The 20,175-nt window shown below is 48.4% G+C and overlaps 1 protein-coding gene across 2 annotated transcripts in view; it reads right to left on the bottom strand.

Moving 5' to 3' along the window:
• Positions 1–18,956, bottom strand: part of PGGT1B (protein geranylgeranyltransferase type I subunit beta) — an 85,503-nt gene extending 66,547 nt beyond the window's left edge. The window contains exons 1-3 of one of the 2 annotated variants that reach the window (XM_030193499.1): positions 18,783–18,956; positions 13,827–13,945; positions 6,186–6,253 (exon numbers count right to left, since the gene is read on the bottom strand). In XM_030193499.1, coding sequence (XP_030049359.1) covers positions 6,186–6,253; positions 13,827–13,945; positions 18,783–18,916 — 321 coding nt within the window. In that variant the 5' untranslated portion in view covers positions 18,917–18,956. The remainder of the gene's footprint in view (positions 1–6,185; positions 6,254–13,826; positions 13,946–18,782) is intronic. The other variant, XM_030193498.1, reaches the window with a different exon arrangement.
• Positions 18,957–20,175: the final 1,219 nt, after the last annotated feature.

Here is a 20,175-nt window from a genome sequence, read left to right on the forward strand (position 1 = left end):
GGGTGGAGTTGGATCCTAAAGCCCAAACAGGTTCTGAAGAACTGACTGCCCGAACCGACTGTCGCGTCGGGTATCCTGCTGCAGGCAGTAATGAGATGTGAATGTGTGGACAGATGACCACGTCGCAGCTTTGCAAATTTCTTCAATGGAGGCTGACTTCAAGTGGGCTACCGACGCAGCCATGGCTCTAACATTATGAGCCGTGACATGACCCTCAAGAGCCAGCCCCGCCTGGGCGTAAGTGAAGGAAATGCAATCTGCTAGCCAATTGGATATGGTGCGTTTCCCTACAGCCACTCCCCTCCTATTGGGGTCAAAAGAAACAAACAATTGGGCGGACTGTCTGGTGGGCTGTGTCCGCTCCAGGTAGAAGGCCAATGCTCTCTTGCAGTCCAATGTGTGCAGCTGACGTTCAGCAGGGCAGGAATGAGGACGGGGAAAGAATGTTGGCAAGACAATTGACTGGTTCAGATGGAACTCCGACACGACCTTTGGCAGAAACTTAGGGTGAGTGCGGAGGACTACTCTGTTGTGATGAAATTTGGTGTAAGGGGCCTGGGCTACCAGGGCCTGAAGCTCACTGACTCTACGAGCCGAAGTAACTGCCACCAAGAAAATGACCTTCCAGGTCAAGTACTTCGGATGGCAGGAATTCAGTGGCTCAAAAGGAGGTTTCATCAGCTGGGTGAGAACGACATTGAGATCCCATGACACTGTAGGAGGCTTGACAGGGGGCTTTGACAAAAGCAAACCTCTCATGAAGCGAACAACTAAAGGCTGTCCTGAGATCGGCTTACCTTCCACTTGGTAATGGTATGCACTGATTGCACTAAGGTGAACCCTTACGGAGTTGGTCTTCAGACCAGACTCAGACAAGTGCAGAAGGTATTCAAGCAGGGTCTGTGTAGGACAAGAGCGAGGAGCTAGGGCCTTGCTGTCACACCAGACGGCAAACCTCCTCCAATGAAAGAAGTAACTTCTCTTAGTGGAGTCTTTCCTGGAAGCAAGCAAGATGCGGGAGACACCCTCTGGCAGACCCAAAGAGGCAAAGTCTACGCCCTCAACATCCAGGCCGTGAGAGCCAGGGACTGGAGGTTGGGATGCAGAAGAGCCCCGTCGTCCTGCGTGATGAGGGTCGGAAAACACTCCAATCTCCACGGTTCTTCGGAGGATAACTCCAGAAGAAGAGGGAACCAGATCTGACGCGGCCAAAAGGGAGCAATCAGAATCATGGTGCCTCGGTCTTGCTTGAGTTTCAACAAAGTCTTCCCCACCAGAGGTATGGGAGGATAAGCATACAGCAGACCTTCCCCCCAATCCAGGAGGAAGGCATCCGACGCCAGTCTGCCGTGGGCCTGAAGCCTGGAACAGAACTGAGGGACCTTGTGGTTCACTTGAGATGCGAAGAGATCCACCAGGGGGGTGCCCCACGCCTGGAAGATCTGTCGCACCACACGGGAATTGAGCGACCACTCGTGAGGTTGCATAATCCTGCTCAACCTGTCGGCCAGACTGTTGTTTACGCCTGCCAGATATGTGGCTTGGAGCACCATGCCCTGACGGCGAGCCCAGAGCCACATGCTGACGGCTTCCTGACACAGGGGGCGAGATCCGGTGCCCCCCTGCTTGTTGACATAGTACATGGCAACCTGATTGTCTGTCTGAATTTGGATAATTTGGTGGGACAGCCGATCTCTGAAAGCCTTCAGAGCGTTCCAGATCGCTCGCAACTCCAGAAGATTGATCTGTAGATCGCGTTCTTGGAGGGACCAACTTCCTTGGGTGTGAAGCCCATCGACATGAGCTCCCCATCCCAGGAGAGACGCATCCGTGGTCAGCACTTTTTGTGGCTGAGGAATTTGGAAGGGACGTCCCAGAGTCAAATTGGAGCAAATCGTCCACCAAAACAGGGATTCGAGAAAACTCGTGGACAGGTGGATCACGTCCTCTAGACCCCCAGCGGCCTGATACCACTGGGAGGCTAGGGTCCATTGAGCAGATCTCATGTGAAGGCGGGCCATGGGAGTCACATGAACTGTGGAGGCCATGTGGCCCAGCAATCTCAACATCTGCCGAGCTGTGATCTGCTGGGACGCTCGCACCCGCGAGACGAGGGACAACAAGTTGTTGGCTCTCGTCTCTGGGAGATAGGCACGAGCCATCCGAGAATCCAGCAGGGCTCCGATGAATTCGAGTTTCTGCACTGGGAGAAGATGGGACTTTGGGTAATTTATCACAAACCCCAGTAGCTCCAGGAGGCGAATAGTCATCTGCATGGACTGCAGGGCTCCTGCCTTGGATGTGTTCTTCACCAGCCAATCGTCGAGATATGGGAACACGTGCACTCCCAGCCTGCGAAGCGCCGCTGCTACCACAGCTAGGCACTTTGTGAACACCCTGGGCGCGGAGGCGAGCCCAAAGGGTAGCACACAGTACTGGAAGTGGCGTGTGCCCAGCTGAAATCGCAGATACTGTCTGTGAGCTGGCAGTATCGGGATGTGTGTGTAGGCATCCTTCAAGTCCAGAGAGCATAGCCAATCGTTTTGCTGAATCATGGGGAGAAGGGTGCCCAGGGAAAGCATCCTGAACTTTTCTTTTACGAGATATTTGTTCAGGGCCCTTAGGTCTAGGATGGGACGCATCCCCCCTGTTTTCTTTTCCACAAGGAAGTACCTGGAATAGAATCCCAGCCCTTCTTGCCCGGATGGCACGGGCTCGACCGCATTGGCGCTGAGAAGGGCGGAGAGCTCCTCTGCAAGTACCTGCTTGTGCTGGAAGCTGTAGGACTGAGCTCCCGGAGGACAATTTGGAGGTTTTGAGGCCAAATTGAGGGTGTATCCTTGCCGGACTATTTGGAGAACCCACTGATCGGAGGTTATGAGAGGCCACCTTTGGTGAAAAGCTTTCAACCTCCCTCCGACAGGCAGGTCGCCCGGCACTGACACTTGGATGTCGGCTATGCTCTGCTGGAGCCAGTCAAAAGCTCGCCCCTTGCTTTTGCTGGGGAGCCGCGGGGCCTTGCTGAGTCGCACGCTGCTGACGAGAGCGAGCGCGCTGGGGCTTAGCCTGGGCCGCAGGCTGTCGGGAAGGAGGATTGTACCTACGCTTGCCAGAAGTATAGGGAACAGTCTTCCTTCCCCCGAAAAATCGTCTACCTGTAGAGGTAGAAGCTGAAGGCTGCCGGCGGGCGAACTTGTCGAATGCGGTGTCCCGCTGGTGGAGAGACTCTACCACCTGTTCGACTTTTTCGCCAAAAATGTTATCCGCACGGCAAGGCGAGTCCGCAATCCGCTGCTGGAGTCTATTCTCCAGGTCGGCGGCACGCAGCCATGAGAGCCTGCGCATCACCACACCTTGAGCAGCGGCCCTGGATGCAACATCAAAAGTGTCATAAACTCCTCTGGCCAGGAATTTTCTGCACGCCTTCAGCTGCCTGACCACCTCCTGAAAAGGCTTGGCTTGCTCAGGGGGAAGAGCATCAACCAAGCCCGCCAACTGCCGCACATTGTTCCGCATGTGTATGCTCGTGTAGAGCTGGTAGGACTGGATCTTGGACACGAGCATAGAGGAATGGTAGGCCTTCCTCCCAAAGGAGTCTAAGGTTCTAGCGTCCTTGCCCGGGGGCGCCGAAGCATGTTCCCTAGAACTCTTAGCCTTCTTTAGGGCCAAATCCACAACTCCAGAGTCATGAGGCAACTGAGTGCGCATCAGCTCTGGGTCCCCATGGATCCGGTACTGGGACTCGATCTTCTTGGGAATGTGGGGATTAGTTAATGGCTTGGTCCAGTTCGCAAGCAATGTCTTCTTCAGGACATGGTGCAAGGGAACAGTGGACGCTTCCTTAGGTGGAGAAGGATAGTCCAGGAGCTCAAACATTTCAGCCCTGGGCTCGTCCTCCACAACCACCGGGAAGGGGATGGCCGTAGACATCTCCCGGACAAAGGAAGCGAAAGACAGACTCTCGGGAGGAGAAAGCTGTCTCTCAGGAGAGGGAGTGGGATCAGACGGAAGACCCTCAGACTCCTCGTCAGAGAAATATCTGGGATCTTCCTCTTCCTCCCACGAGGCCTCACCCTCGGTGTCAGACACAAGTTCCCGGACCTGTGTCTGCAACCTCGCCCTGCTCGACTCCGTGGAACCCCGTCCACGATGGGGGCGTCGAGAGGTAGACTCCCTTGCCCGCATCGGCGAAGCTCCCTCCGCCAACGTGGTCGGGGAGCCTTCCTGGGAGGTGGCCGCGGTCGGCACCGCACGCGGTACCGACGTCGGGGACCTCAACCTGGGCGATGGGCCAGCCGGCGCCACGCTCGACGGTACCGGAGGCGCAAGCACCGCCGGTACCGGAGGGGTAGGGCGCAACAGCTCTCCCAGAATCTCTGGGAGAACGGCCCGGAGGCTCTCGTTTAGAGTGGCTGCAGAGAAAGGCTGAGAGGTCGATGCAGGCGTCGACGTCAGTACCTGTTCCGGGCGTGGAGGCTGTTCCGGGCTGTCCAGAGCGGAGCGCATCGACACCTCTTGAACAGAGGGTGAGCGGTCCTCTCGGTGCCGATGCCTGCTGGGTGCCGAATCCCTCGGCGACCCAGAGCTCTCGGTGCCGACACGGGGAGGAGACCGGTGTCGATGCTTCTTCGATTTCTTCCGAAGCATGTCACCGGAGCTCCCCGGCACCGACGAGGAGGACGTCGAATCCATCCGTCGCTTCCTCGGGGCCGAGACTGAAGAAGGTCGATCTCGGGGGGGCTGTACCGCAGGAGCCCTCAGGGTAGGCGGAGACCCACCCGAGGGCTCACCGCCACCAGCAGGGGAATGGACAGCCCTCACCTGCACTCCACCCAATGCACCACCGTCCGACGACATCAGCAGACGAGGTCCTGGTACCACCGACGTCGATGCAGCTATCCGATGTCTCGGCGCCGATGCAGAGGCCCGATGCCTCGATGCACTCGATGCAGGGGCGGCCGAGGAAGATGGTCTGGACGCTGACGACGTCGATGCACTCGAAGATCCCGGTGCCGATGCCGACGAAGAGCCCGAGAACAACACGTTCCACTGGGCTAGTCTCGCTACCTGAGTCCGCCTTTGAAGCAGGGAACACAGACTGCAGTTCTGAGGGCGGTGCTCGGCCCCCAGACACTGAAGACACGACGAGTGTCGATCAGTGAGCGAGATAACCCGGGCGCACTGGGTGCACTTCTTGAAGCCGCTGGAAGGCTTCGATGTCATGGGCGGAAAAATCACGCCGGCGAAATCAAAAGCCGAAATGGCGAAAATTGAAGCACCAAAATTTAGAGGGAGAAAAATCTCGACCGAGGCCAAAAAGAGGCCTACCCCGACGACGAAAGAAAACTTACCGGGGCAAAAAGCTGGAAGTACGGGGAGGATTTACACGAAACCCGGCGGGGGGTTTCCGGAGCACTTCCCGACTAAGAGAAAACTTTCCCGAAGGAAAAAAACACGCTCAAATAAATTGGACGCGCGAGGTCGACTTTCCGGGGCTCGACACGGCGAAAACACGACCGTACCGAGTGCGGACAAAAGAAGACTGGCCGGCTCGAGCCGGTTTCGGGCGGGAAGACGGCCGCGCATGCGCGGTGCGCGCGGGCGCGCGAGGGCTAGCAAAGGACTTTGCTAGTGAAGTTTCCGATTGGAGGGGCTGCCGTGGACGTCACCCATCAGTGAGAACAAGCAGCCTGCTTGTCCTCGGAGAATTTATTATTCCCACCTTAAGTATTTCCCTAATTTGTCCTGTTTTTCTGTCCTGATTAGATTGTAAGCTCTGTCGAGAAGGGACTGTCTCTTCATGTTCAAGTGTACAGTGCTGTGTACATCTAGTAGCGCTACAGAAAAGTAGTAGTAGTTAATGTAGCTGGGTTTAAAAAGATGTTTGGGAGACTTTCTGGAGGAAAAGACCATAAACCACTTGGGAAAATCCACTGCATATTCCCTAAGATAAGCAGAATGGGATCCTGCCAGGTATTTTTGACCTGGATTGGCCACTGCTGGTAACAGGATATTCAGCTAGACGGACATGGTCCGACCCAGTAAAGCAAATCTTACATAAAGATTTTCAAGCAAAATTACGCTGCATCAATTCCTTCATGCAATAATTACTCAGCCAACAATAAACTGCAACAATTACTCAACACTTATATAAAAAAAGAAAAGCAGACCGTGTTAGAACTAACCTTGGAAGGATTAAATGGCATTCCCAGATATGAAGAGCCCCGGAACCCGCAGCGATTTAAATTTGAATCTGGGGAAAATAAAGTTTAAAAAATAAAATAAATGAACCTTCTACAAAGTGTATAGTTCTTGCATCACAAAACCCATGGAGTGAAATCAATCTTCAATATACTCAGAAGGTGGCTAAACTTGACGGACATGTGTCCAAGTCTAAAACTACAGAAATAAGTTGCACCAAAAGATGACAAGACATCATTTTAGTACTGCAATAATAGACATTCCATTAGCTGACTATTAACTGAATAAGAAGTTATTATGATGGCTTGCACCTTCTCACCAGTGGTGTATCCATTCAAGGTGCATGTGTTGCATATGCACCCCGTCAGACAGTTTATCTGCATTCAGCCTCCTGCTCTCTACTCCGCAATTCTCCCCACCCATTCGCCCCCTCTGCTCCTGCCTTCAAATCACCTCCACTCCAGTCTTCACCTGAGCAGTGGCAGCAGCATTCATAGGCTGCCTGTGCCTGCATCGGGACTTTCTCACTGCCCCTTCTGACACGAATTCCTGTTTTATGAAGGGCGGGATGGCTCAGAGAGAAAATCCCAATGGAGGCAAAGGCATGCCTATGAGTGCCACTGCATGGCCAAAGACTGGAGTGGGGGTGTTTTAAAGGTAACGGGGGGGGGGGGGGGGGGGGGGGGGGGGGGAGAAGAGATGCACCTCTTGCGAAAATTTCCTTTGCCTAGGTTATGCACAGCCTCCTCCTGAATGGAAGGTCAAAGAGAACCTTCCATTCAGGAGGTTCAGAGCAATCTTTGAACCAATATTGCATTGAAATGGAGCACACTGTAGTGCAAGAAACCTATATTCAGGACTCCTCTACTGGAGTCAGTAAGGCTGGATGCACCACAGAAGTGATATTCTCAGGGTCTGCAAACAAGGGGGGGGGGGGGGGGGCTCATCTCATGTAGCCTGGACACTTCCTAATGGACAGCTTTGAAAAAGGTTCCTTTTCTAGCCACCCTTCTATGCTTCCCCTGTGGCTGGAAAGTAGCTGTTCAATTATCAGAGGAAAAACTGTTGGGAAGAGGAAAACAGAGTAATATCCTCTTCCTCCATTCTACAGTTTGTCTTAATATTTAGTTTTGCACAACAAATCAACAAGGCAGTCTGATGATTTATACCACTTTTGAAGCCTGAGGGTGAGAAAACAGGGGAAGGGGGCAGATTACAGCTCTGAGCCTGATCCTTGTCCTCAGCACTGAAAAGCCCCAGGCTAATGATCAAATATTATGCTTTAGTTGGGCAGGTATTAACATCATTCAGTTACCCTTATAAACAGGTGCTCTGCTGTTGCCTTTTCCACCCTCTTTCACTTCTGGCAACCTTTCCCCAATGACTAAGTAAAATATCTCCAGAGGTTACAGGCATTTAGGCCTCCTGTACATAGTTTTCCTTTTGGTGTGTCTAGCCCATTCCCATACAAGGGCCTCACTGTAAATGCTGCAAAGTTCTGCCCACCACATTAAAAGTAATTATTTTGGCATACACTGTGTTTTTATTGTGTGCACAATAATGTAAAAAAAATACAGAATGAAGTCAATATGACAGCTCTTTAGAAGGCATTTGGGTGCTGATGCAGAAAGCTACCATGGGCAGATGCATGTAATTATCTTTGAACATTACTGGCCTCACCAACTAATGCAGTGTGTGGGGGGGGGGGAGTCAGTAATGCAGTTATCTCATGCAGTAGACATCTGTGCACAGCATATTAAAATGTATGCTAAGGAGACTTAGTTAAACTGCCCCAATGCAAAGTGACGGGTAATGTAAAGAGTTTGAGGGAGCATAATGAGAGAGATTTACTGCCAGGTCTGAAGCAGTGAAAGGGTAACCCGAGAGCCCCCTCAACTAGGAAAAGGGTGGTGATCATACATTTAAAAAAAAAAATCTGGTACTCTTGTGGCCCTTCCTCCCCCCCACTACTTTTCTTGTCCAGCAAGCACCTTGCCTTCCTCCTGCCCCAACATGAACACCCTGCCCTCAAAGTCCCTTGTAGTCCAACAGCCCCCCAGATATGACTCCCAAGAAGAGACCCGGAGTCATCCAGGTACAGGAGAACACAAAAACCTGTGTCTCCGCAGAAAGACCACCACTATGAGCATGTCCTCAAAAAGGGTCCTCGGGTCCGACGGAACCACCTGGCAGGGTCCAGAACAGGACCCAAACAGTGCTCGGCAGGAAGGACAGGAACAATGGCCCAAAAGGAAAGCAGCACCTCCACTGCTCTTCTGCTCTGAGCAGACAGAGGCCCCCTCTGACAAGGAGACTGCAAGGAGAGGGGCTACCAGAGGGGAGAACACCAGCCAGAAGCCAGTACCCCGAAAATCCAACACCTAAGCCAAAATGCCCGAAAGCGGCTCCATGTCGGCCCAGATGGGCCAGCCAGCCAGGCCACCCAAGGATGGCCGGGAGACAGCAGCCAGTCACCTCGAATGCCCTGCTGGTTCCTGGTTCCCCATCCCCCGGAAGGGAGAATGCCAGGCCCGAAACAGAGCCTTCTGGCCAAAATTCTGAGGACCAGGCCTACCCCTAGTGCTGACACGAAACCAGGCACTTGCCGAGCCCACAGGGCGGTCCAAGAACGAGGAACGTCCCCTGGCAAACACTGGAGCCCGACTCACCGAGCTCCTGAACTAAATTGCTGAGGGTGTACCAAAGTGTAAACCTGACCACGCAGGCCTTGGAGGTGGCAACCACCGCCTATGGCCGCAGGCAGAACTGACAGCTTGTGGTGAATGCCAAAGACATACCCTAGGCCGAAGCCTGTAGAATGTCATACACAGTGTCCACCAGACAGGCAAAACGTGCCTCCAACCAGGCAGTCCAGGGACTGTCCTGGGAAACAGACTGCTGCTGCCACTGCAAACAGGCCCATGCCGCAGCCCTCAACTCAAGACAACCAGCAGCGGGAAAGACAAAGGGCTACCAACAGAAGCCTGCAGCTCCTAATGCAAACACCTCCAAGACGGGCTACAAGGTCTGATTCAGCTTCCCATCTAGCAGATTCCACGCGGCAATGCCGCCAGCAACCAGGAAGGGAAAATTCAAGGCGACTGCAGACACTGAGTCCAATGTAGGGAACAGAGCTTCTCCTTCTCCCTTCACTAGAGAAAAGAAGTGGGCCATGGTTCTCCCAACCTGCAGGCCTGAGTCAAGTGCACTGTACATTGTGGTAAACAGGCCCTGCATGACCATTACATGGGGAACACCTTGGACAAGCCCGAGGCCCTACGCAAGGCTAGCCGACAGACTCTCCTCCAGAGAACCCGAAGGGTTTCGCTATGGGAAGTGCTGCTAGCGCCACCAAAAACAGGGAGCCGAACTTCCCCCGCTGAAACAGACCAAGCATCTGAGGGTCATCCCCCTCCCAGGGATCTGACAGAGGAGACCCCATAGAGCAGCCCAACTGCAGCAAAACAAAACGAAGATTCCACGTGTTATCCGCTGCGAACTCCTGAGAGCCGGTGGGGAAAACCCCATCTCCTGTCCCCCAGGAGATGCTAGGGCCACTGGAGAAGGGACTACTTGCACCAACCCAAAGTTTGGCAGAGCAAGAGAACAAGCCCAGAAGGGTAGGCTCTGACTCAGGGCCGGGCCCGGCCCGCCCCCCCCCCCCCACCCCCCCCGAAATCACCACTGCTACAGCTGTCTGCACAGGCCCTCGCGCTGGCAGAGAACAAAATGGCTGCCATTCCCGCCTCCCTCTGAGGCGAAGCACCGAGACGCTGCACTGGGGACCAGAGCTGCAAGAAACGCATTGCTGCGACTGAGGCACTCTGTGTGCGTGAGCCCCAACTCAACCCCTCCACTCGGGAACTGGACTGCACACCGTGCAGCAGCCCAAGGAGGAACCCTGCCCGCTGCAAGATGGGAAGCTCCTCATACTCCCAGCGGGGGGCTGCCATGAACGAAGAATGTCGCAGCACAGGAAAGCATGTGGCGCACCGCGCTACCCACTCTTGTCTTTTTTTAAACCAGAGCGCAGCACAACTCAACCATAAAGCTTTTTTTTTTTTGTGAGCACAGACACAAATCGCTCCCAAGGGAGGCCCAAAGCACAGCAGAGAACACACTAACCAGGGGACATTGCCACCCCCCTGTCACGGCAGGGCACAGCACCAACAGCCCGCCAAACTCACTACGCTGCCTGTACTGTTCCTTATCTTCTGAAGCAGACTGGTTGCTGAGCAGGATACCATAAGAACGCAAAACACTCCAAGGGGGAAAACACCACCAGGTATGTCTGCCCACTATGCTCAACCGGGAACCAGTTGACCAACTGGACCAGGAGCAAGGCCTCAGAACCAGAGACAGAGGAAATCTGTCCATCCACCTGCTTGGAGAGAGAAAATACTGAGGAGCTGAGCTGCTAGCAGGGAGCTATGTAGTGGTGCTCAGTTCTGTATTCTCTATCTCCATCTGCTGGTCGATGGACACTTGTCCTGGAATAGTGGGAATGAATGTAATGGAAGGTTTTGTTTTTGGTAAAGGCCATTTCAGCCCACAGAGTCCTTGAGCTCCAAGCCCAAGCTGATCTGCCATAAACAAGATATCACAATAGAATAGACCTCCGCCTTCATTCTAAGTGCCTTCCTAAGATGGTGGTGTAGTTCCATCTTAAACTAGTCAATTGTTCTGCCAGCATTCTTCCCGAAACCCCAAGCCCATCCTGGCAAAAATGTACGACACACTGTGGACTGCAAGAGAGCTTTGGCCTTCTATCTGGAGTGGACTAAAGCCCATAGAGAGAGTCCACCTAGCTTTTTGCTTCTTTTTTGGAGAAAGCAAAGCTGTTTTCCAAGGACAACAGGATGCATTCTTATATCCCCGCCCTCCTCCCCTAGGAGTTGTATGGAATCAGCTAGTATATTAGACTGCCTGGTCCTGCATGGTGGTGGCAAAGTAGGCACATAAGTGCACATGCGAGGTAGACTGTCCCAAAGAAATACTGAGGAGCATCTCCACTTAGGGCTTCAATTCCATTTCCTTAAAGGATAAAATTAAGTAAATGAACAGCTGCTCTTCTCTCCCCATCTAACCATAAGCTAGTCTTAGATAGATCATAGTTCACCTTTATTATACTACAAATAATACAAATAAGCAGCTTACATTTTAAATTTTTTTAAAAGAAAGAGGGAAGAAGTGGGAAAACAAAACAAAGGGAGTCTTAAGTTACTTACATTAATCTATTAAAAAAATGGGAGGAGAAGGACTATGAGTCAAATTAACAATCATACTAAGATACAACAGAAAGGGGGAGAATGAAACATGACAAGACAAAGGAAGTGATGCTGTAGCAGTGTAAAATCATATAGAATTAATGGGGACATCTACTAATGGTAATTGATAAGCTACAATGAAAAAGCATGTTTTTTTTTTATAATGCTTTAATTTTTTAAAATGATAATTCAGAACAAAGATCTAAGGGTAGAGAGTTCCATAAACTTGCTGAAGCAACACTAAAATAGGAAGGACAGAATGTGAGTGTATTTGCAAAAAAAAAAAAAAAAAAGAAAAGAAGGAACAACCAATAGATGCTGATGTGCAGAACAGAGGGCATGCAATGTGGTACAGGGAGTAAGAAAACTAAAAAAAAAAAAAAAAAAGACAGGATTCCAGAGTGCAAAATTTGATAAGCAAGAGTGGTGATTTTAAACTGGATCCTATAAAAAGGCAGGAAGCCAGTGTTCTTTTATCAAAAGAGTGGAGGCACGGTCATATTTTTTTTGCACCATAGATCAATTTAACTAATGCATTTTGAACTACTTGAAACCTACCAACCTGATATTGGAGTAGACCGTAAAGGAGGGAATTGTAATAATCAAGATGGGACATAATTAAAGAATGACTCAGCAGTCGAATAGAGGCCAAGTCAAGAAGGGAACAAGCTGCGTGAGGGTGGGACACAGGGAGGGAAGGCCCGAAGAGAGGCGATCTGCAGACTGCCACTGCTGTGCATCTTTCACATGGAGCGAGGTCGAAGTGAGGCGCTATGATTTGAATTCAGGGGGGCCCGGCCCGGTGGTGGACGGAGGGGGGTGGGTGGAGGTGTGCATATTTATGGGCTGCTCCAAAAAAGGAGACACACACACGGGCGGATCAGGGGCATTCCTGCAGTTTATGTGCACTTTATAGAATAAGGGGGATCTATGTCTAATTTAGGTGTGAGGATTTACACCAGGGTTTAGTTGGTGAAATGCACAGGTCCTGGTGCTAAGCGCTATTCTATGAACAGCTCCTCACTTAGTGCTTAGCACAGGGTTTTTTTCACTGCCATTTATAAAATTTGGTACTTAATATATATGTCACACTGAGTGGTTTCTAATCTTTAAACAAAATGTAATATTAGACAAAGGAAACCTAAGTGAACACACAGCACAGTTTTTTTTTTTTTTTAATTATAACTTCATTTATTTAAAGAACAAAGTTATCCAACACCCTTAGCACCCATACAAATAAGCAACTGCCCCCCTAAACTTGACTGGACGCACTGTGTCTTTCATTTTGCTGTTGAGAAATCTTAGCCATTCTTCTTTGCAGAACTGCTTTAATTCAGAAACATTTGTAGGTTTTCATGCAAGAACAGCTTGTTTCAGGTCCTACCACAGCACCTTATTTGGGTTCAAATCAGGACTTTGACTAGGCCAATACATGACTCTCAATTTTGTTTCTACTCAGCCAGATGTAGACAGCTTACGGATAGATAGATTTATTTATTGTGAACATTTATATCCCACATAATCCCACCAAGGCAGGCTCTATGTGGTTTACAACGTTGAAGGAAGAGTACAATACAATAAAGTCATATGCAAGATGGAGTAGACAGTAGAGGAGGGGAAGAGAGGGGGGTCAACAGGGGAGAGGAATGAGGGAATGCAGGGGATCAAGCAGGAGTGGAGTGAGAAAGATTACACAGGTAAGTCTTTAGAGATTTCTTGAATAGGCTGTGTTCGGCTGTCTCTTTTAACGGTGATGGTAGAGCATTCCAGAAACGGAGGCATGTGTAGCTGAACGACGAGGCAAAGAGCAGCTTATATTTCAAGTTCCTGCAGTTAGGAAAGTGGAGAGTCAAATAGGTGCGGGAGGACTTCACGGAATTCCTGGGCGGGAGGTCAATAAGGCTAAACATATAGGTTGGGGCCTCCCCGTAGACAATCTTGTGAACGAGAACACAGACTTTGAATTCAATTCTTTCTTTGATCGGGAGCCAGTGGAGCTTTTCACGGAGGGGCTTCGCTGCCTCAAACCGCAATTTGCCAAATAGCAGTCGCGCCACTGTGTTCTGTGCAGTCTGAAGTTTAAGGACGTGCTCCTTGCAACCAGTATAAATTCCATTGCAACAACACTTTGTTGGCTCTCTTAACTAGTTTTATTCTTGGTGGGTTAGCAGAGTATACAGTTATATCAGATTAATTCTGTCCATGCATATTGTTATGCACAAAGCAAAAACACAAGATGGGTACAATCTGCTTACTAAAATTATTGCACAACCTCATGAAAATTTTTTCTTCCCAACTGATATGAAATTGGTCTGTGAAAATGATATGCGTTATCATAGAAAAAAAAAACTCACTCACTGTCTTCTGTGGGAAGGACCTGCAGTGAATAAATCCATTCTATTATATCAGCTTTGTTCACCATATCCAAGGCATCTAGCATATCCAGGCCAGAGAGGGCAAAGAATGCAATTGTCAATCTATTAAAAACAAAATCAAGTATATGTTAAGGATTTATTTTATTAGCTTGATTTGTTTGGAGATCTCTAGTCCTTGTCTTAATTATATGGTTCATGTACACCTAGATTAAATTCTAAATTTAAAAATATATATGTTAAAGATGCTGCTTTAAAATGGTCAGAAAAACCTACACAACTAAGGGATATACCCCCTCCCCATTTACAAAGTCACAAAGCAATACAGACACAGCCCATTAAAAGTGAATGGGCTGTGTCGGCATTATGGCAGCAGAAGCTGCTAGTGCAGCTTTGTAAATGGGGGTATTTCTCCCAGAGACACAGAGGGTCATTTTATAAACAGGCTGCCTAGGTTGGAAGTCCAAGTGCATGCCTATTTTTAGGATATTTGTAGCCAAAATGCACCCATTCAGACATGTATAAAAACATATATACGCTCCCCCTGGTAATAAATGAACCAATCAAGGCAGTGTACATGGTTAAAACAAACATTTTTATAAACTATATGCCCGATAGTAAAAAAAAAAAAAAAAACTAAGCTCCTAAAAGTTAAGCTCCTAAATTTGATCCTTATTTTCAGCTTAAAAGTTATGCTTATAAATTTAGGACTGCCATTAATTTGCATAGACTTATAAGCCTAGTACTGTAAATAGTGTTAAGCTCCTATTTCTCCACCCAAAAGCCTTTCAACTACTTTTTGTGCTCTTAACAGGGACAGCAGAACATCTCTTTGGTTGGAAGGGCAAAACAAACCAATCTGAAGTGCCCATCCCCCAAGCCCTCTAGTGCCAATGTTCTGGGCACAATATTGGTGGGGGCCATGGTTCCTGTGACCCACCCCATTCTGCTACCTATGGATCCTAAATTTAGTTTAGTGAAATTTTGAGCATAAAAACTTAGGCACCTCAGCCCCAGTAAATTTTGACAGAGTTATGCCAATTTAGGAGTATAATCAAAGTCAAAAGCAGAAATCCTTTGAATATCAGGTCCCATAAGTACATCTCCTGACTCTGCCCACACTCCACCCAAGCTACATTTCCCTGACACATGGGTCATGTGGACAGTAAATCCCAAACCTGTTCCTGGAGGAACCCTAGTGTTCAGGATATCTGCAATGAATTTTCACGAGATCGATTTGCATACACTGCTTCCACTGCATACAAATTTCTCTCATGCATATTCAGTGTACATATCCAGAAAACCTGGCTGGCTGGGGTTTCCCCAGGACAGGTTTGGAAACCACAGAAATAAACTGTGCCTCATCACTTTATATACAGTTTTTAGGATAATTTTATAAGAGGGTGTTTATGCTTAAAAAAAATCTATTAACAAATTAAAAAAAAAAAAAAAGGATTACCCAAAATGTAAAAGAAAAAGCCTTTTACATCAGGTCCACAGTGCTAAATAATCCAATATTCAAATACATAAGATACGTCAAAAAATATACCAATGCAAATTTTCTCATTAAGAACTACGCAATAAACCTTCACTTTCCCAACTGGGAAAGGAAAGTTGTTTACTGATAACAGGTGTTCTTTGTAAACACACAATAAATGAGCCATGCAAGCAGGTGGTGTCATCATGTTCATTAAAAAAAAAAAAAAAGTTAAAGATTTGAGTGTGGTGGAATTTCTCACATGCTGTGTGAAACCCCCTCTATAAAGGGCATTTCCATAGGTGTGTTTAAAAAGACTGCTACTTGGTTTATTTGACTCCTCTGTGAAGCAGTTTGAAGAAAATATGTTTGTATGCTGGACCAGGTTGCTGTTGAAATGCTATCTTTGCTTTTTCTCCCTAGCAAATTCACTCTGATCTCAGCGTGTGTGATAGAAGAGTCTCACAACTTTAAACAAATTACTAAACTTACTATGTGAAAAAGAGTCATTGCTATGATCATACTGTAGGCATAAAAATGAATGAATATTTATTTGGATTTATTTATCGCCTTTTTGAAAGAATTCACTCAAGGCGGTATACAGTAAGAATAGATCAAACAAGCAATGGATAATTAGAGCAGTAAAAATAATCAAATAATACAACGTATGGCATAGTATACCACCAACAATGTGAACGCAATATGTAATAGAACATTTTAATAGACAGCATAGGGTATAAGAAAAGATGGAACATATCGACAGGTAAGAGAGTAAGGGGAGTTAGAAAATAAGGTGACTAATTTAAAGAAAGTTGCACATGAGATCAGAGAGATGATTAAATGTCATCTCAGCTAGGGCAGGAGTGGATAAACATGTCCTGCTGGAGCACAAGCATGTGTGTGTGCATGTGCGCACACAGGGAGAGCATTCCAGAGTGTGGGGGCTACTCCAGAGAAAGCTCGCTTGCAGGTATCACATCATGTAATGTCTTTTGGAGACAGTGTGGTTAGGGATACATTAAGATGTTTTCCCTTCCCCCTCAGCACTGCATAAGCCTATTTTGTAAAAGGCATATAGGTGCCAATGTAGCATTTATAAAACTAGCTGGCCAATATTTAAAACAATTTAACCAGCTAGAAAACAGCCACCAACCGGTTAAACTGCTTGTTCGCGGCTATCCACACTTAACTAGTTATCTTCACTGAAAATGACTGGTTAGCGCTGAATTCAAAACTGGCTAACTTGTGGGCATTCTGGGGCAGAATCAGATTAAGTGCCGATATTCAGCCACTCATTACACAAGTAAATCACTTACATTGGGCTGCATAAATAGTGGTCCTATCTTTAAGCGGTTTGGCTTATGCGGTCAAGGGCTAAATATTGACTTAGCCGGCTCAAAAAAAAAAAAAGAGAACAAAAATGGATATTCAATGAAGTCTGGACAGGGTCCGGAATTGAATACTCGGGAATAACTCTGGCAGTAAACGCTGAAACACCCATTATATTCCTATGGGCGTCTCAGCATTTATTGCCAGCTAAAAACGCTAGTGCAGCTTTGTGAAAGGCCCCTTCAATTATTACAGCCTCAGAGACAGTACCCTGATGCTCGATCCTTACCATTGCTTTCATGTGAAGCAAGCCTAACCGAAGAAAAACCAAGTGACCCAACCAGTAGGAAAAACTGTGAGCACACCTTCCTGTATACTCCTCCTTGACCCCATCACCTACAAGTGCATAGGTTTCATACCATATGTAATATTTTCACATTTCAACTTTATTTAACTTACTGCAAACAATATGTAAGTAGCTCACAATTAAAACAAATAATTATTGGGTTAACAGTAAAGAGGACTCCACATAAGAAGGCTTAGATTACAATCAAAAATTTTAAAAGACACCTCCTATACCTCTCTGAGTCTGGTTTGAAAACCAACTCTATAAGGGTTCATCTTGGTGCATATGGATGGCACTTACCATCACTGTGTAGGATTCAAGTCTACCTCTGTATAGCTTTTAGTTGTTCGCTTCATGAGAGGGTTGTTCAGTGCGTTTTTCCTAGTGAAAAAGGTGCCAGTACTCAAACGCCAGGCCACCCTTCAGGGGTGGGGTGATCATTGAGGGACCCACCCACAATAGCCAGGCCCCCTGCAACAGTCACAGAATCTATGACAAGGCAAAATTGGTGTTTAGAGCCTGAGCTCTTTCATTAAAACTTGGGGACCATAGGTAAATTTTAGCAATGGAAAAGGTGCCGGTACTCAGTACCCCCTCAAAAAAGGCCCTGGGGTTGTTGCTGACAAAGCTCCATACCTAACCTCCCACTGTGTCATAGGATCTCAACATAGTCCTCACCTACAGCAGCTACAATATCTCTCTCCATATATTGAAAAGATTAATCTGACCACAGTGGTCCATGCCATGATAACATCACGACGATTTTTAAAGGTTGGGGTGGGGAAATCCAATTCTAAGATACAAAAGGAAGGGAGAGAGTGTGTAATAAGAACAAGGACAAGTGCATGGTGATAGGCACAGCATTAACACTGTACAATTAGTCCACTTGAGTAACAGAGAGAAAAAGTAATAGGAATTGAGAACAGCTTTACATTTCTTAGAGAGCTCTGAATGGAGAACCATCAGGAGAGCGTACCACAAAGGCCAAAAAACAAAAAAAAAAAAGACATGGCCATGCAGTAAGAGTACACTTACCACGTGGCCATGTGTGTGTGTGTGTGGGGGGGGTCACTTACTGTGGTAGCATTAAAGGCTTCCGCACTAACCAGGTAGCGCATAGCACTGCCCGTTTACCATCAGATTAACGCCTGCAGAAATATTTTTTAAAGTATTTCTGCTAGTGTGGAAGATGACACACACTGGGGCTTGAACTACTATTCGTGCCCGCACTGGGCCGGCAGTTGTGCCACATTAGCATGCAATAAGCCTGAATTGGGCTTACTGCCACTTTTGTAAAAGTGCCCCTTAAGGAGACTTGACAGCTCGTACAGAACAACTCCTATTTCGTTTGTTGTTGTTTTTTTTTTTTAATATCACGACCTCCAGTTTCCTACAAAACCAACACAGCTAGAAGAACTAGACAAAGCACATACTTACAAAGTTACATGTACTTTGAAAATGAGCCTCCACTGGTCAGCGTCTCCAATGCTTAGCTCTTTGACAGCAGAAAATAAAACCAGCCAACACACATCCCCCCCCCCCCCTCCCAAAAAAGAAAGGCAAATACCTCCAAAATCAACCACACTGTCTGATCTGATATCAAAGTGAAAATTTAGGCAGCTCAAAGACACCAACTAAATTAACCTTGGTAAAAATATCCAAATCAATGTACTGTATTTGCAATAGGGTTCGTGCATTTCTTGCCGGCACAGGGGAACAGCAGGAAAGAGCTGATGGTAGGGTACGGCCACAGACCGGGGCTGCGACTCGAACCCACAACCTACTGTTACCTGCTAGTCTCCAGCGAAGAGTAGCCCTCAGGCAACACCTGAAGACAGCGCAGGAAAAACCGCACGTGACGCTCCCGCAAAAACACCAACCGCTCTTCGCACTCCGCCTCCAACTCCTCGACCCCGTCCGCCATCGCGCCGCCTCCCCCACTTCCGGCGCGAGCCTTTGACGTCACTCACACCACAACTCCTCGCAAGTAGGCTGGCTGAGCTTACAAAGAAGGTTTAAGAAAACGAAGAGATGGGGTAATCCCACGGAGATTTAATAAACAGGAGATGAAGTGACGTCAGAACGCTGAAACCACTTAGGTTAGTCCAAGTTTCCCCTTCCCAGCGCAGCTGTCATTCCCATTCACTCAACGCAAAGCAAGCAAACCTATGAGCTGCTACATCCACCTTGTCGTTCTTTATTATTGGTAGCATTTTTATTTGATCTGACTTATATTTTTAAACATTCCACTTCCATATCATCAAGCTGATCAATCCATAGACTGGTGGGTTGTGTCCATCTACCAGCAGGTGGAGATAGAGAGCAAACTTTTGCCTCCCTATATGTGGTCATGTGCTGCCGGAAACTCCTCAGTATGTTCTCTATCTCAGCAGGTGGTGGTCACACACAGCAGCAGCAGCTCTGGCTAGGCCTCCAAGCCTAATTTTTAGGTTTTGTTGAGTGCCTGGGGTTGAGGGCTCTTTTGAGCAAGTGCAAACCTGGTGGTGCCAGGTCCCTCCTTTTCTCCCCCCTCCCGCTGGCTCCGTTAAAAAAAAAAAAAAAAAAAAAAAAAAAAATTTTTAAACGTCTTTAAAGGCGTTTATTTCGACGTTTATTTAAGCGTCTATTGCAGCTACTCACTGGGACACCAGGTCGTTACAACTCGGAGCGGACAGCAGGTAATTTTACCTTTTTATAGCGGGCGGGGGTTCCCCGATTCTTCTCCTCGTGGCACATGGCGTCGGAGGGCGAGGGCGCAAAGGGTCGCTCCCCGGGTCGCTTGAGCGCTTCTAGAGGGGATGCGGGGGTCTTAAAGCCTGATTCGCCCTTGTTGGGTGGCAGTTTCGTGACCGATGAATGTCCCGGTCCTTCCTCCGGCGTGGCGGTTTTCCCGCCATAAACGCCCATCCCCCGCTCCTCGCCTCCGCCATTTTGGCCGGCCACGCGGCTCGGACGGCTTCTTCTTGGGCCGCCCTTGAGGTTGGAGACATTAATGCCATGAACGCCCTTAATTTGGGCGACGGCACAGAAGCGGCTAAAGTTAAGAGCCGTTCTTCCCGCGCGGCTCCTTCGCGGAGTTTCGCGCCGGACGCCATTTTGGATGCGCAGCAGGCCTCTCCCCCGCTGTTGCGAGCGCCGGTTGAGAGTGCGCCTAGGGCTGTTGCCCAGGCTGCGGAAGTGCAC

The sequence above is a fragment of the Microcaecilia unicolor genome, chromosome 2, assembly GCF_901765095.1.
Source record: "Microcaecilia unicolor chromosome 2, aMicUni1.1, whole genome shotgun sequence".
In the NCBI taxonomy this organism is placed as follows: Eukaryota; Metazoa; Chordata; class Amphibia; order Gymnophiona; family Siphonopidae; genus Microcaecilia; species Microcaecilia unicolor.